General features: G+C 41.0%; 2 protein-coding genes and 1 pseudogene across 4 annotated transcripts in view; 1 reads left to right on the top strand and 2 right to left on the bottom strand.

Moving 5' to 3' along the window:
- Nucleotides 1-3,290, top strand: part of SF3B1 (splicing factor 3b subunit 1) — a 60,866-nt gene extending 57,576 nt beyond the window's left edge. For all 3 annotated transcript variants that reach the window (XM_061380607.1, XM_061380617.1, XM_061380622.1), the window contains 2 exons: nt 371-587; nt 880-3,290. In XM_061380607.1, coding sequence (XP_061236591.1) covers nt 371-587; nt 880-1,038 — 376 coding nt within the window. In that variant the 3' untranslated portion in view covers nt 1,039-3,290. The remainder of the gene's footprint in view (nt 1-370; nt 588-879) is intronic.
- A 7,578-nt stretch (nt 3,291-10,868) lies between these two features.
- On the bottom strand, nt 10,869-12,060 carry LOC133226724 (growth/differentiation factor 3-like). The gene has a single exon (XM_061380597.1). The coding sequence runs from the start codon at nt 12,032-12,034 to the stop codon at nt 10,940-10,942; it is 1,095 nt and encodes a 364-aa protein (XP_061236581.1). The 5' UTR covers nt 12,035-12,060; the 3' UTR covers nt 10,869-10,939.
- A 719-nt stretch (nt 12,061-12,779) lies between these two features.
- LOC133236159 (small nucleolar RNA SNORA70) lies at nt 12,780-12,936 on the bottom strand (annotated as a pseudogene).
- Between the last annotated feature and the right edge of the window lie 792 nt (nt 12,937-13,728).

Here is a 13,728-nt window from a genome sequence, read left to right as displayed (position 1 = left end):
ATTTACAGAGTTCAAAATGAGGTATTACTGTTAATCGTTCGTGTGTTAAGAGTCATGTATCCCCTCTTATTTTTAGTAGCTTGCAAAAATATACACTGTGCTGGGCCTTCTTGCTCCTATTACTATGAAAGAAAAATATAGCTTATTTTTGAGCCATAGTGAGCAGGTTTGAATCATCAAAGCAAAAGTTCTCAAGTAGAATTATTAGTCACTCTAAAGGTATCCTGTGTCAGATACAGGAGGTGTAAGGATGACTCTGCATCCATTCCAAACACTGAATTTGTGATATAGTTTCTAACAGGCAGGCAAGTATTTTCTGTGAAACTAAGACTGCATCTTAATAAAAAGCTTTTTTTGCTCTCCATTACAGGGACCTTGTACACAGACAGACTGCTAGTGCAGTGGTGCAACACATGTCACTTGGGGTTTATGGATTTGGTTGCGAAGATTCGCTGAATCACTTGTTGAACTATGTATGGCCCAATGTGTTCGAGACATCTCCCCATGTAATTCAGGCAGTTATGGGGGCCCTGGAGGGTCTGAGAGTTGCTATTGGACCATGTAGAATGCTACAGTATTGTTTACAGGTAGGTTAAAGATTTTTTAAACAGTACTCATTGAAAAAAGTAATTTAGTTGAATTAAGTCACTGTTCCTAATTATCATTAGGGAGAATATATTTGTGCCATATGGGAAAACAGTTACGAGGGGAGAGAAGATTCGATTTTGTCCTTGCCCACTTCAGTTTTATGGAATTGACATCTTTTTTTTTTTTCCTTTCTCAAAGGGAGATGTTTGGAACCATATCTTTATGGTTTATTTGTTAATTGTGTTAAGGTTATGTATTTCTTGAAATAATGTAACCTTTTAATTATTCTAGGGTTTGTTTCACCCAGCCCGGAAAGTCAGAGATGTGTATTGGAAAATTTACAACTCCATCTACATCGGTTCACAGGATGCTCTCATAGCACATTACCCAAGAATCTACAACGATGATAAGAACACCTATATTCGTTATGAACTTGACTATATCTTGTAACTTTATTGTTTATTTTGTGTTTAATGCACAGCTGTTTCACACCTTAAACTTGCTTTGATTTGGTGATGTAAACTTTTAAACATTGCAGATCAGCGTAGAACTGGTCATAGAGAAAGAGCTAGAAATCCAGTAGCATGATTTTTAAATAACCTTTGTTTTTGATGTTAAGCAGTAAACGCCAGTAGTGACCAAGAACACAGTGATTACACACACTATACTGGAGGGCTTTCATTTTTAATTCATGTTTATGAAGATTTAGAATTCATTCCTTGTGTTTAAAGGGAATGTTTAATTGAGAAATAAACATTTGTGTACAAAATGCTAACTCGTGTGTGTTTTTTGAACATGACTTGTAAAATGCGGAACTTTGATAAAGTACTGGTTTCTGTAGAATAAGTGGCTTAATATCGTTTTCTGTCACCTGGTTTTTAGAGAGTAGTTAGTAGAATACAAGCTATATAAAGTGATGGTATCTTTGTCAAAATTCCATTGCTCTGTTGATAAAGACATTAGGAAGAGTAGGTTTGGGGCTGTTAACCTCAAACTAGCACAACCCTTCCATCACCTTAGAAAATATAGCACCTTTGCTGAACTGTCTTTAATATTATTTTGCACTTGCATAGCGCCTTTCATCTGTTGATTTCTCAAAATGCTAATGAATTTACTTAAGGGAAGTAATTGAAGTCATATCCGACTCGTGACAATTCTGTTTAGAATGTGGGAAAAGGAGCTTAAACTTCTACCTGTAGGGAGTGAGGCTACCTCTGAGTCATGCAAGTTAGAATAAGACAATCTTTGGAGTTCTTTGCCCATGTCATGTCATAAGCCACTACTCAACAGTATATATACCTGTTAAGCACCTACTTTATGTCAGCCACTGTGGTTAGTTGTAGGGATGCAGAGGTACTTCTGACCTGCGTCTTGCCCTTAAGAAATACAGTATAGTGAAAAGGGGGAAACATCTAGTTACAGATTACTTATGCTACACAGTGGCAGCAGCTGAAATGTCTAGGTTTGCTTAGTTTTGCTTAAGTATCAGGTAATATATGCCAATAATCAGATAATAATTGATCAATAGGTGTTGAGCATAAGCTGAAATGCCATTCAAATTTAGAAGAACCAAGCATTAATACAGCACTTTTTTTTTTATAATAAAGTATATCTTTGTTTTTCCCTAGTTGGCCAAAACTTTTTTAGTTTTAGGTGTTAATCTTCCCATAGCTATTTTAGTTTATCTCCTTATATTATAGTACTTAACATGAACTCTGATGAGAAGTGAGCTGCTGCAGCAGCTTAAACATACAATGGCTCTGCCACAGTAAGGAAAACCAATATCCTGAGATTAGGTTAATTTATTGAACTGTTAATACTTAGGGCTCCCTGTTTTGGAGGCTTAAACTTGAGAAATAGCTTATAATTGGCTGACTTGTACAAAATTAATACTGAGCATTAGCTGATCAGGCAGAATTAGTAACTAGTTTCTTATGTGACATAACTTCATGACAACATGTCAACGGTACAAAATTTCCAAAATCACCTATTTTTAGAAGTTACTGTAACGGTATCCCTCATGCAACTTTAAATCTTGCTGTTCTCTTTTGTGCTTGATGTCAGATGACCTTCAGTAATTACTAATTGTGAAAATTGAAGCATACAATGAAATTTCAAAGCCAAGACTTGCTTTTAAACCAGTCTTTGGGAAATTTAGTTACATATTCAGGTTTTTGCATAAGTTCAATTTGCTTTGGCCCTTGATGTGTATGTGAAACATCTGTGCTTTGTAGTGGCGGTGTGGAGCAAAGACGATTGGAAGTGGTTTTTTACTGATAACAAAAACTTGAGGACAGAGAGGTGAGGCAAATACTGAGGCAGGCCTGTGATCGTAAAAGTTGGGACCAAATGAGGCTCACAAATGTTTGAATTATTTTATATGCTTCTGAAATAAGGAAAGCATTTTGTGAGATACTTATGTGAAAGACGCTATGTGATGTTTTAACAAAGACTTTTTCTTTCGCACTTTCCTTTGGTGTTTCTTAAAGCCAAACTTAAAAAGGAAGAAATTAATGTTCTGAGGGGACAGTGGGTGGGTTTTTCTGCGGGCTTTTGTTGGTTTTCCTGTGGGCCCTCTAATGGAATTGATCTCTCTGGCTGTTCAATTTTTTTCTTAATTGTATTTTTAAAGATTGTTGTATGGTGCCCTGTGAGCATCAAGTACCACCAGATGAATAAAACGTATTATATCCAAAGTCTTAGACCAGTTTTTAATCTTAGTTGGTTTTGTATTGTTACTGCACTACACTGTGGTGGTTGTGCCATTTTAGTGGTATTGAACTCTGGGTTTTCTTTCCAATTAAGGGAACTTAATGTTGAAAAACCAAAGAATACTGTTTGTTAATAAAGAACTGAAAAACACAGTTGGAGCCATATAGGTTCAGTTGTTCGGTTCTCTGGTGTTTAGTGCTTCCTAAATCTTAAAAGTTTAGATAAAGCAGAAATTGCAGCTGTGTTTTCAGCATTGGCATTATTGACATTTTGGTCCAGACACACCTATTGTGTGGGTCACTTTCTGGGCGTTGTAAGACGTATACCATCCCTGACAATCCAGTAGATGGCAGCACCACCCCACCCCAGTTGTGATAACCAAAAATGCCTCCAGATACTGTCACATATCCTGGAGTGCAAAATCTCCCTAGCTTGAGAACTATTTTGGCATTTGTTTAAGCAGGACTTACATATGTCTGATAAAAGTGATGTAAAAAAGCGTTTCATTTTAGGTTGCAGTTACCTCAGTAGAAACTAGATTTACTATTTCATAAATATTAAAAATACCTACTTTGGGGAAACCTGCATTAGTCCTGGGAAAAGCAAGCTGAAAACGTAGGATGTTGACTGGTCCTCAGAACATGTGGCTGAGGTGGTAAAGAGCCCACTTGTAATGCAGGAGACCCAGTTCGATCCCTGGGTTGGGAAGATCCCCTGGAGGAGAGAGCCCATTCCAGTATTGTTGGCTGGAGAAGCCCATGGATAGAGAACCCTGGTGGCTGCAGTCCATGGGGTCCCATAGAGTTGGACACGACTGAGTGACTAACACACAAAACATGTGGCACAGTTGGAACCAGGTGGGCAGCACTGCGGCAGGAATGCCAGCTTCTTGGTGCTCTGCTTTGAATGCAGTTGTTCAGGGCCCTGGTTATGTATGACTGGAGGAGGAGGGCAAAAAATGTAGATAGGAAGCTGTAGAATACGAGGTGACTATATAGAATACATAGAGAATACAGATTTACAATGTAGTTAAGATTTACTAAACTAGAGAGTAAATGACATTTCTAGTGTTCATGCTAGAAAAGCTAAAAGTTTTAAAATTTGTTAATAGTTTATAATGCAGAAAGATTGTAAAGAGGACATGCTTGTATGTCAGATTAGACAAAAGGACGTTAAATATCTTGGGGGAAAAGTTTTGTTTGTGGGAGTAAATTTTTAATGGGTGAGAGGCTCTGGAGGGAATTTATGTTATCTGGGAGTATCTGTGCTAGGAAGAAACAAAGGATAAATTGTTCATTGTTCCTGTATTTACACCCCCAAACTTAAAAATTTACAAATACTGAGAAGAGTTGAAAGAATAGTACAATGAACATCCATACATCTTTCAGCTAAATTCAGCAATTAAAATTGTGTTGCATTCACTGTTTTGAAATAATTTCATGAAACATTTTTTTACTGGTACTACTACAGAGAAAGTTTGGGACTAGATAAAATAGAGCAGGCTGATTAGCAAAAGAAGTAACAATGTGCTTTCAGTGAGTTGGAAGTCAGGGCATCGATGGAGGGATTTTCTTGGACAGGAAGAGAAATCTTTTCTTGTGTCCATAAGGAAGATGGCAATGTGGTGGTTTGTAGGCATGAAAAGTTTGCCCGTGGCATATGGACATCAAAATACAGAAATAATTATACCATTACTTTAGAAACAAGTAGTCATAAATGAGGAAGATCATGTACAAAAAAAATCCAAACCCCCCAAAATTAAACCTGGTAGTTAACTGGTGTCTGTAGTATGTAATGTGTATAAAGTGTAATATGCAACTGGATGAGTAGTTTTGATCACAAAAGCAGAATATAGAATTTAACACATAATGGGAGGAAAATCACTTGTCTCCAAAATGATCACCCAGGAAGAACTTCAGATGCCAGATGTCAAGGTCATTGCTCCTGAAAGTTTAGCCTGGAGATCAAAAGTGTTCATGTCACTTGCAGTTTTTGAGAAATAGACTAATGACTTCCCTGGTGGTTCAGTGGTTAAGAATCCACCTTCCAATGCAAGGGACAGGTTCTCTCCCTGGTCAGGGAACTAAGATGCCATGTGACACCCGGCAACTAAAGCCCACAGGCCACAACTAGAGAGAAGTCCTGGGGCAACGGCATACCACAAGAACAGATGTAGCCAAAAATAAATAATTTTTAAAAATACAGTGTAGAAGGAAATGGCAACCCACTCTTAATATGCCTACCTGGGAAACCCCGTGAGTCCATGGGATCACAAAGTCAAACATGACTTAGATACTAAAAGCAAAATACTATGCCAGATCTACTGAAAGGATCTGCATTTTAATAAGATTCTCAGGTGACTTACATTTAAGTTTGAGAAGCATAGGCTACGGTACCATCGCATTCCCAATGTAGTAACGATATGATGATACAAGGGGCAGAAGTTCCTATTGCAGTATAGCCTGGCCAAGTGCAGCCCTTAGCACAAGGGCATTACTGTGCCGCCGTTACCCTGCACGTCCTTACCAGGCAATGGTTACTGCTAGGGACCCTTAGTGGCCCTGCTCAGCCATTGGTTGGTGCTGCAGCGGGTCTCTCCCATAAGCAGCGAACTGTCAGTGAGCCACCAGTAGTGGGCCCTTTGAGTCAACAGGCTGAGAGGTGGTGGTTGAGAGGAGAGTGAGGTAAGAGGTGGATCCCCGCTTTTTCCCCAGGTCCCCCCACCTTACCTACCCAGGAAACAGGCTGGGGGCTGTGTCTTGCAAGGCTCCAGAGCCCCCACCAAGACCAGCTACTGATTGGCCCAGGACTTGAGGAAGTGGTGAACCTCTCCCCTGTCCCCGCCTCTAGGACAATGGCAGTGGCCGTCTGCTTGGGTCTCAGTCTGCAGGACCTATCCCCTGCTGTTTGTGTGCCCTGAGGATCCTGAGGGCCAGTTATGACCTGGGCTCCTGGCTTCCTTAGCAATGACAGTTGAGCAGGATTGGTGGGGTGGGGGGGTACTGGGCCCTGAGGGTGCCACCGACTGAAATCTGCCTCCTCTTAGCCAGGATGTAATTCTCTAAGCTAGGCCTCAAAGTATGTGAACCGAAAACTTCCAGATGTTCAAGCTGGATTAGAAAAGACAGAGGAACCAGAGATCAAATTGCCAGCATCCATTGGATCACTGAAAAAGCAAAGAGAATTTCAGAAAAACATCTGCTTCACTGACTACACTAAAGCCTTTGACTGTGTGGATCACAATAAACTGGAAAATTCTTCAAGAGATGAGATTACCAGACCACCTTACCTGCCTCCTGAGAAACCTGTATGCAGGTCAAGATGCAACAGTTAGAACCAGACATGGAACAACCGACTTTTTACAAAATGGTAAAGGAGTATGTCAAGATTGTATATTGTAACCCTGCTTATTTAACATATGCAGAATGCATCATGTGAAATGCCAGGCTGGATGAAGCCCAAGCTGGAATTAAGATTGCCAGGAGAAATATCAATAACCTCAGATGTGCAGATGACACCACCCTTATGGCAGAAAGCAAAAAGGAACTAAAGAGCCTCTTGATGAAAGTGAAAAAGAGTGAAAAAGTTGGCTTAAAACTCAACATTCATAAAATTATTCATATTAATATTCATAAAATATTAGAGTATTAGAGTAGTCTTTGATAATAAGGCACAAATATACGTTAAAGTGCTGTTTATATTGAATATGGAAGTTACTTTCTCTTCTTCAAGATGTGTATTTCTTTAAAGCTTTCAAAACTTTTAAGTTCCCCTAAGATTTTGAAAAAAAAAATCCTGACAGAAAGTATATGTAAAACAGACATTTGAAAGAATACATCAGCACTGTTAAATCTTCAGTGATTAACATATCTTTCAAAGAAAAAATTCAAAGTATTAAATTGTCTCTCAGTGTTACAAAATTTGCTTATACTATATAAAAAAAAAAAAACATTCAGAAAACTAAGATCATGGCATCTGGTCCCATCATTTCATGGAAAATAGATGGGGAAATGATGGAAATAATGCTAGACTTTATTCTCTTGGGCTCCAAAATCACTGCAGATGGTGACTGCAGCCATGAAATTAAAAGATGCTTGCTCCTTGGAAGAAAAGCTATTGCAAACCTAGACAGCATATTAAAAAGCAGAGACATTACTTTGCCAACAAAGGTCCGTCTAGTTAAAGCTATGGTTTTTCCAGTAGTCATGTATGGATGTGAGAGTTGGACTGTAAAGCTGAGCGCAGAAGAATTGCTGCTTTTGAACTGTGGTGTTAGAGAAGACTCTTGAGAGTCCCTTGGACTGCAAGGAGATCCAACCAGTCAATCTTAAAGGAAATCAGCCCTGAATATTCACTGGAAGGACTGATGCTGAAACTGAAGTTTCTACACTTTGGCCACCTGATGGGAAGAGCCAACTCATTAGAAAAGACCCTGATGCTGGGAAAGATTGAAGGCAGGAGGAGAAGGGGATGACAGAGGACAAGATGGTTGGATGGCATCACCGACTGAATGGACATGAGTTTGAGCAACTCCGGGAGATGGTGACGGACAGGGAAGCCTGGCATGCTGCAGTCCATGGGGTCACAAAGAGTCGGACATGACTGAGCAACTGAACAACAACAAAGCCAGGACCTAGACCTCGGAGGGTGAGAGCTGAGCTTCAGAAACATGAGTATAGGCATGAAAGCAAGTTGGCCAATAGATAGCCACAAGATGGTCAGAACACCCTGGGATGCTACCTTGAGGAAACTTGGGTGAAATTAAAAAGGAAGGGACAAAAGAAGGAGAAATGTTTGGGTTTTTTATGGTAATAGAATCGACTGCTTTTTCCAATAAGGCTCTGCTATGGACTGAATGTGTCCTCCCCAGAGTCACGTGATAAAACCCTAATCCCTAACGTGATAGTATTAGAAGACGCCCTTTGGGTGGTAAAGAGATCATGAGGGTGGAGCCTTCGTCAATGAGATTAGTGTTCTTATCAAAGGAATGATGACACAAATGAACTTATCTACAAAGCAGGAACAGACTCAAGCGTACCCAGCAGACTTGGTACGCCAAGTGGGAGGGAGTGTGGAGGAGGCATGGATTGGGAGTTGGGATTCGCAGGTGCAGATTATTACAGATAGAATGGATAAACAGATCCTCCTGTATAGCACAGGAAGTATATTCAATACTGCTACTGCTGTTAGTTGCTCAGTTGCTTCTGATTCTTTGCAACTCCCCACCAGGCTCCAGGCTCCCCATCCATCGCATTTCTCAGGCAAGAGTACTGGAGTGGGTTGTCATTTCCTGCTCCAGGGGATCTTCCCGACCAAGGGTTGAACCCACGTCTTCTGCTTGGCAGGCGGATTCTTTACCACTGAGCCACCTGAGAAGCCCCGCTATTCAATATCCTGTGATAAACCACAACAGAAAAGAATATGAAAAAGAACATTACTGAATTACTTTGCTGTACAGTAGAAATTAACACAATTATATACCTCAATAAAATAAATTTTAAAAAATAAGAAGAGATATGAGAGCTGACCCTCTCTCTGCTCTCTCTCTTGGCAGGATGCAAAGAGAAAATGGCTATCTTTAAAACAGGAAGCAAGCATGCCCTCATCAGACACTGAATCTTGCTCACATCTTGATCTTGAACTTCCCAGCCTCCAGAATTGTGAGGAACAATCATTTGTTTTTAAGCCACCCAGTCTATGATATTCTGTTAGAGTGACAGAAACTAAGAAAAGCTGGTTAGGTCAATGTAAGGTATATATCCACGTTGTTTCTCCTATTAACTGGCTCACACTGGTTGTAGGAGAACCTTAAGCTGAAGAGATGGAGACTTACTCTTTAGAGGCCTATATGAGCTGGGCTGGGATAAGAGCCAGACATCCTGTTGAAAATCCTCTCCCTACCTTTACCATCTTCTTCTTCTTCTTTTTTTTTTTTTTTAATTTTATTTTATTTTTAAACTTTACAAATTGTATTAGTTTTGCCAAATATCAAAATGAATCCGCCACAGGTATACATGTGTTCCCCATCCTGAACCCTCCTCCCTCCTCCCTCCCCATACCATCCCTCTGGGTCGTCCCAGTGCACTAGCCCCAAGCATCCAGTATTGTGCATCGAACCTGGACTGGCAACTCGTTTCATACATGATATTATACATGTTTCAATGCCATTCTCCCAAATCTTCCCACCCTCTCCCTCTGCAACAGAGTCCATAAGACTGTTCTATACATCAGTGTCTCTTTTGCTGTCTCGTACAGCGGGTTATTGTTAGCATCTTTCTAAATTCCATATATATGCGTTAGTATACTGTATTGGTGTTTTTCTTTCTGGCTTACTTCACTCTGTGTAATAGGCTCCAGTTTCATCCACCTCATTAGAACTGATTCAAATGTATTCTTTTTAATGGCTGAGTAATACTCCATTGTGTATATGTACCACAGCTTTCTTATCCATTCATCTGCTGATGGACATCTAGGTTGCTTCCATGTCCTGGCTGAAAAGGCAGCCTTCAGAATGGGAGAAAATAATAGCAAATGAAGCAACTGACAAACAACTAATCTCAAAAATATACAAGCAACTCCTACAGCTCAACTCCAGAAAAATAAATGACCCAATCAAAAAATGGGCCAAAGAACTAAATAGACATTTCTCCAAAGAAGACATACAGATGGCTAACAAACACATGAAAAGATGCTCAACATCACTCATTATCAGAGAAATGCAAATCAAAACCACTATGAGGTACCATTTCACACCAGTCAGAATGGCTGTGATCCAAAAGTCTACAAGCAATAAATGCTGGAGAGGGTGTGGAGAAAAGGGAACACTCTTACACTGTTGGTGGGAATGCAAACTAGTGCAGCCACTATGGAGAACAGTGTGGAGATTCCTTAAAAAACTGGAAATAGAACTGCCTTTACCATCTTCTTTTTTTTTTTTTTTTTTTTTAACTAATTCCTTCCTCTGATTTCCTAATATACATTCATATAATTACTGGTGCACTTTTATTTTTAATGAAGCCCAGTATGTTGGCTGGTCCTCTTCCCTTGGCATCTTACTATAAACTCACATAATGATAAATGGTTCACAGGTGAACTTTTATGACTTTTACTTATGCTAATCAGGCTCCCTCATTCAAGTCTGAAGGCTCATAGGATCTTAGTTCCCTGAACAGGGACTTGAACCCAGACAGTGGCAGTGAAAACCTGGAGTCCTAACCACTGGACTTCTGGGGAACTCCCAAAGTTGATGCCTCTAGAAAAACTGGATATTTAGCTGCTCTAAATCTCAGCTGCTTTATCTATGAAACATAAATAATAATGCTTACCTCAAAGAGCAGTGACATGTATTTATAAGTTAATGCATAGAACAGTACCTGCCCATAATAGGCTATCAATATACCTTCTATCTAGACTCTAATATACCCTCAGGTGCATGATGCAGAAATTAAGTTCATTAAGACCGTGTGTGTGTATGTGTGTGTGTGTGTGTATAACCAGGGGACATCATTAATCGTGGATAATGATGATAAACTGTAAGCATAAACATACTGACAATTCAGATCCAAAGGTCATAAACCAGGTAGTTTTATTATTAGAGCATTTACCCCGAGAGCACCCCTTCTAGTCTACTGCTGCCAGTCTACCCACACCCACACTCATCAACTATCATGTCTTCATAATGCCGTAGAATGACGTTGTCATCATTGTCCTGGTAGAGCATGGAGATGGGGGACAGCTTGGTGGGGATGCAGACAGCCTGGGGAACCTCCGGGTCGACGGAGTGCATCAGCGCTTGCATGAAAGCATAGTTGGAGCTGTTGAGGGAGATGGTCAGTGAGAAAGGACACTCTCCGTGGCAGTAATTGGCCATGAAACCCTTGGGGGCGATGATCCACTTGTGCCAACCCAGATCCGGGAAGTTGATGAACAGCTGGTGGCGATGGCAGAGGCTCTTGCAAGAAGCCTTCGAGGTAGAGACGGCTGCCCTCCTCTTGCGGGAGGGAGATCGGCACTGCTCAGGGTGGAGGGTGACCACCAGCAGTGAAGTGTGAAGAGAACGTCTCAGTCTGGCGCAGGTGCCCTCGAGCTGAAAATTCTCCCCCAAGGCTCTGCCTCCTTTGACCACTATCTCTAGAAACAGACCTAAATTCTTGTGGGGGTCATTATTCCTCTTAGCCACATCCAGCAGGTTGAAGTGAAGGACACCTTGAGGCCACGGTACTGACTGCAGTGTAAACATTTTACCCATCTTCGGGGTGGCCTGGTCTATGACATGGGGCTCCGTTTGAACCAGGGACAGAGACAGTTCCAGCTCTGGTCCCAAGTTATAGTAAGTGTTGGGCCCCAAGTCCAGGCCCAGCTGGGCCATTGTCAACTGCTCCTCATCCCCGATGGCAGACAGGTTAAAGGACAGGAGCTTCTGTAGGCAGGAGGCGTGCGAAAGGCTCTTGGAGTAAAGGAAGGAACCTTGATCTGGGAGAAGCCGGAGGATATTCCCACGGACACCCAGCTCCTTCACGTAGCACAAGTCTTTGGAGATGCCGGTGCTGGCTGCTTCCTCTTGAGCCTGGAAAATTCTCTTCAAGATGGAAGGCACAGGTTGGAATTTCTTGGGTGAAGGCACTTTGTCTAAGCCCAGAAATCGGAGAAAGACATGTTCATGGAATTGGAGTGTCTGGCCAAAGGCCAGAGTGAACAGGAGGCAGAGAGCCAAGGCTGCTAGGGAAGGAAGCATCTACCATCTTCTAAGGGAAGAGTAAAATAGGGAATCAAATATAGTACAAGTTTACCAGTTGGCTCTGGAGTTCAGTGGGACTTGGATCTATAACCTGGATATAACATTTAGTGCCTACATGACTTTGGGCAAGTTATTTGACCTCTCCATGCTTCAATTTCCCAAGTTCAGTTTCCTAATTTGTAGAAAGGGGATAATAATTGTACCTGCTTCAATAAGTGGTGATCTTTGTGAAAATTAACTGAGATAATGCCCACAAGGTAAAAGGCCTAAGCATAGTGTTTAATAAAAGTAACAGCTTTGATGTTGCTATAGTTTATTTATTTTTTGACAGAAATAGGGTTTATTGGTGAGCATGATTAAGGAAGGGACAGCACCGATGCTTTCATGAGTACAGCGTCCGCCGTTTGTCCAGGGAACCATGATTAGGGATGTATTTGACCCCACAGCCATCCGGGATGACCCACTTTTCTGCCACCATGTTTCCAGATTCATCCACATTAAACTTAATAAATCCCCACTTCTTGGAGATGTGGATATTTTGGTGGCCAGGGAACTTGAACTTGGCCCTGCGGAGGGCTTCAATCACATGCTCCTTGTTCTGCAGCTTGGTGCAGATGGACATTATGACTTAGACAATATGGACCCTGGCCACTGTGCCCTGGGGCTTTCCAAAGGCACAGTACATACCTGTCTGGAGCCTAGATTGGGGACAGCAGGCCAGTCATGAATGCCCACTAGAAAGAGTTGTCTCCAAGGTCCTTAGGGCAACCTATATAGGCAACAGGTTGTATACATGACTGAGAAGGCTGCTGTTTGCAACCATTGCACACTGGGCCCTCATGGTATTGTTCTTTATTATCACGACATAGGAAATCCGTTTTGTCATGTTAAAATTGGAGGAGATGGATGTTGGTAGGTGGCTTGAGGAGAAGACTTTGTAAAACATTCGTGAGAAAGAATGGGGCCCTTCAGGATTGCCTGAAAGTCCCTTGAAACTGTGGGTATTCTTTAGCATTGCTCAGCAGCCCAAGTGGCTGGAGAAAACATTTGATTGGATTGATGTCAGGTGCAGCAGAAGATGCGAGAGGACTAGGGGGCTGGCCTGAGCTCAGCTGAAGACCTGGAAGCATAGGTTTACGGTTCAAAGAAAGAACTTCTGTCACACAGTGGATAGAAGCACACTTCACTTCTCAAACTTCAAGTCTTTGGAGATAGTGACACAATTCTGCCTTACATACATAACTGATGAGATAACACATTTCATTTTCTTGTGGGCATTTTTACATTTTCATTGTATTGAATAAACTTGAGCAAATGATCTATTTGGCTTTTAAGTTTCTGAAAGCATAATTTTAAGGAGATTTGAGAAATGTATTCTCAAGGTTGTAAAAGAAGTATTTATAACTTAAGTCATGAGGCATTCACTTATTCATTCTTTCATTTGACAAATATTTACTAAGTGCCAACTGGTTGAAGTCTAGGTGCTCTAAACAGAATTGAAAATATCCTTCCTTTCAAGATGGTGCAGAAAATATTGATGTAATAGTAATAGAAGAGAAAATGCCCAAACAAAACTGCTTGTTAAGTTCTCCATGAAGTCAGAGGACAGAGCTTTCTTCATGTTGAAGAGGGGAGAGAAAGTGTGTTTAGGAGGGAGCTTGAGGAGGAGGGCACACTTGAGCTTAAATTTG

The sequence above is a fragment of the Bos javanicus genome, chromosome 2 (genome assembly GCF_032452875.1).
Source record: "Bos javanicus breed banteng chromosome 2, ARS-OSU_banteng_1.0, whole genome shotgun sequence".
NCBI lineage: Eukaryota > Metazoa > Chordata > Mammalia > Artiodactyla > Bovidae > Bos > Bos javanicus.
This window is presented reverse-complemented; position numbering and strand designations above follow the sequence as displayed.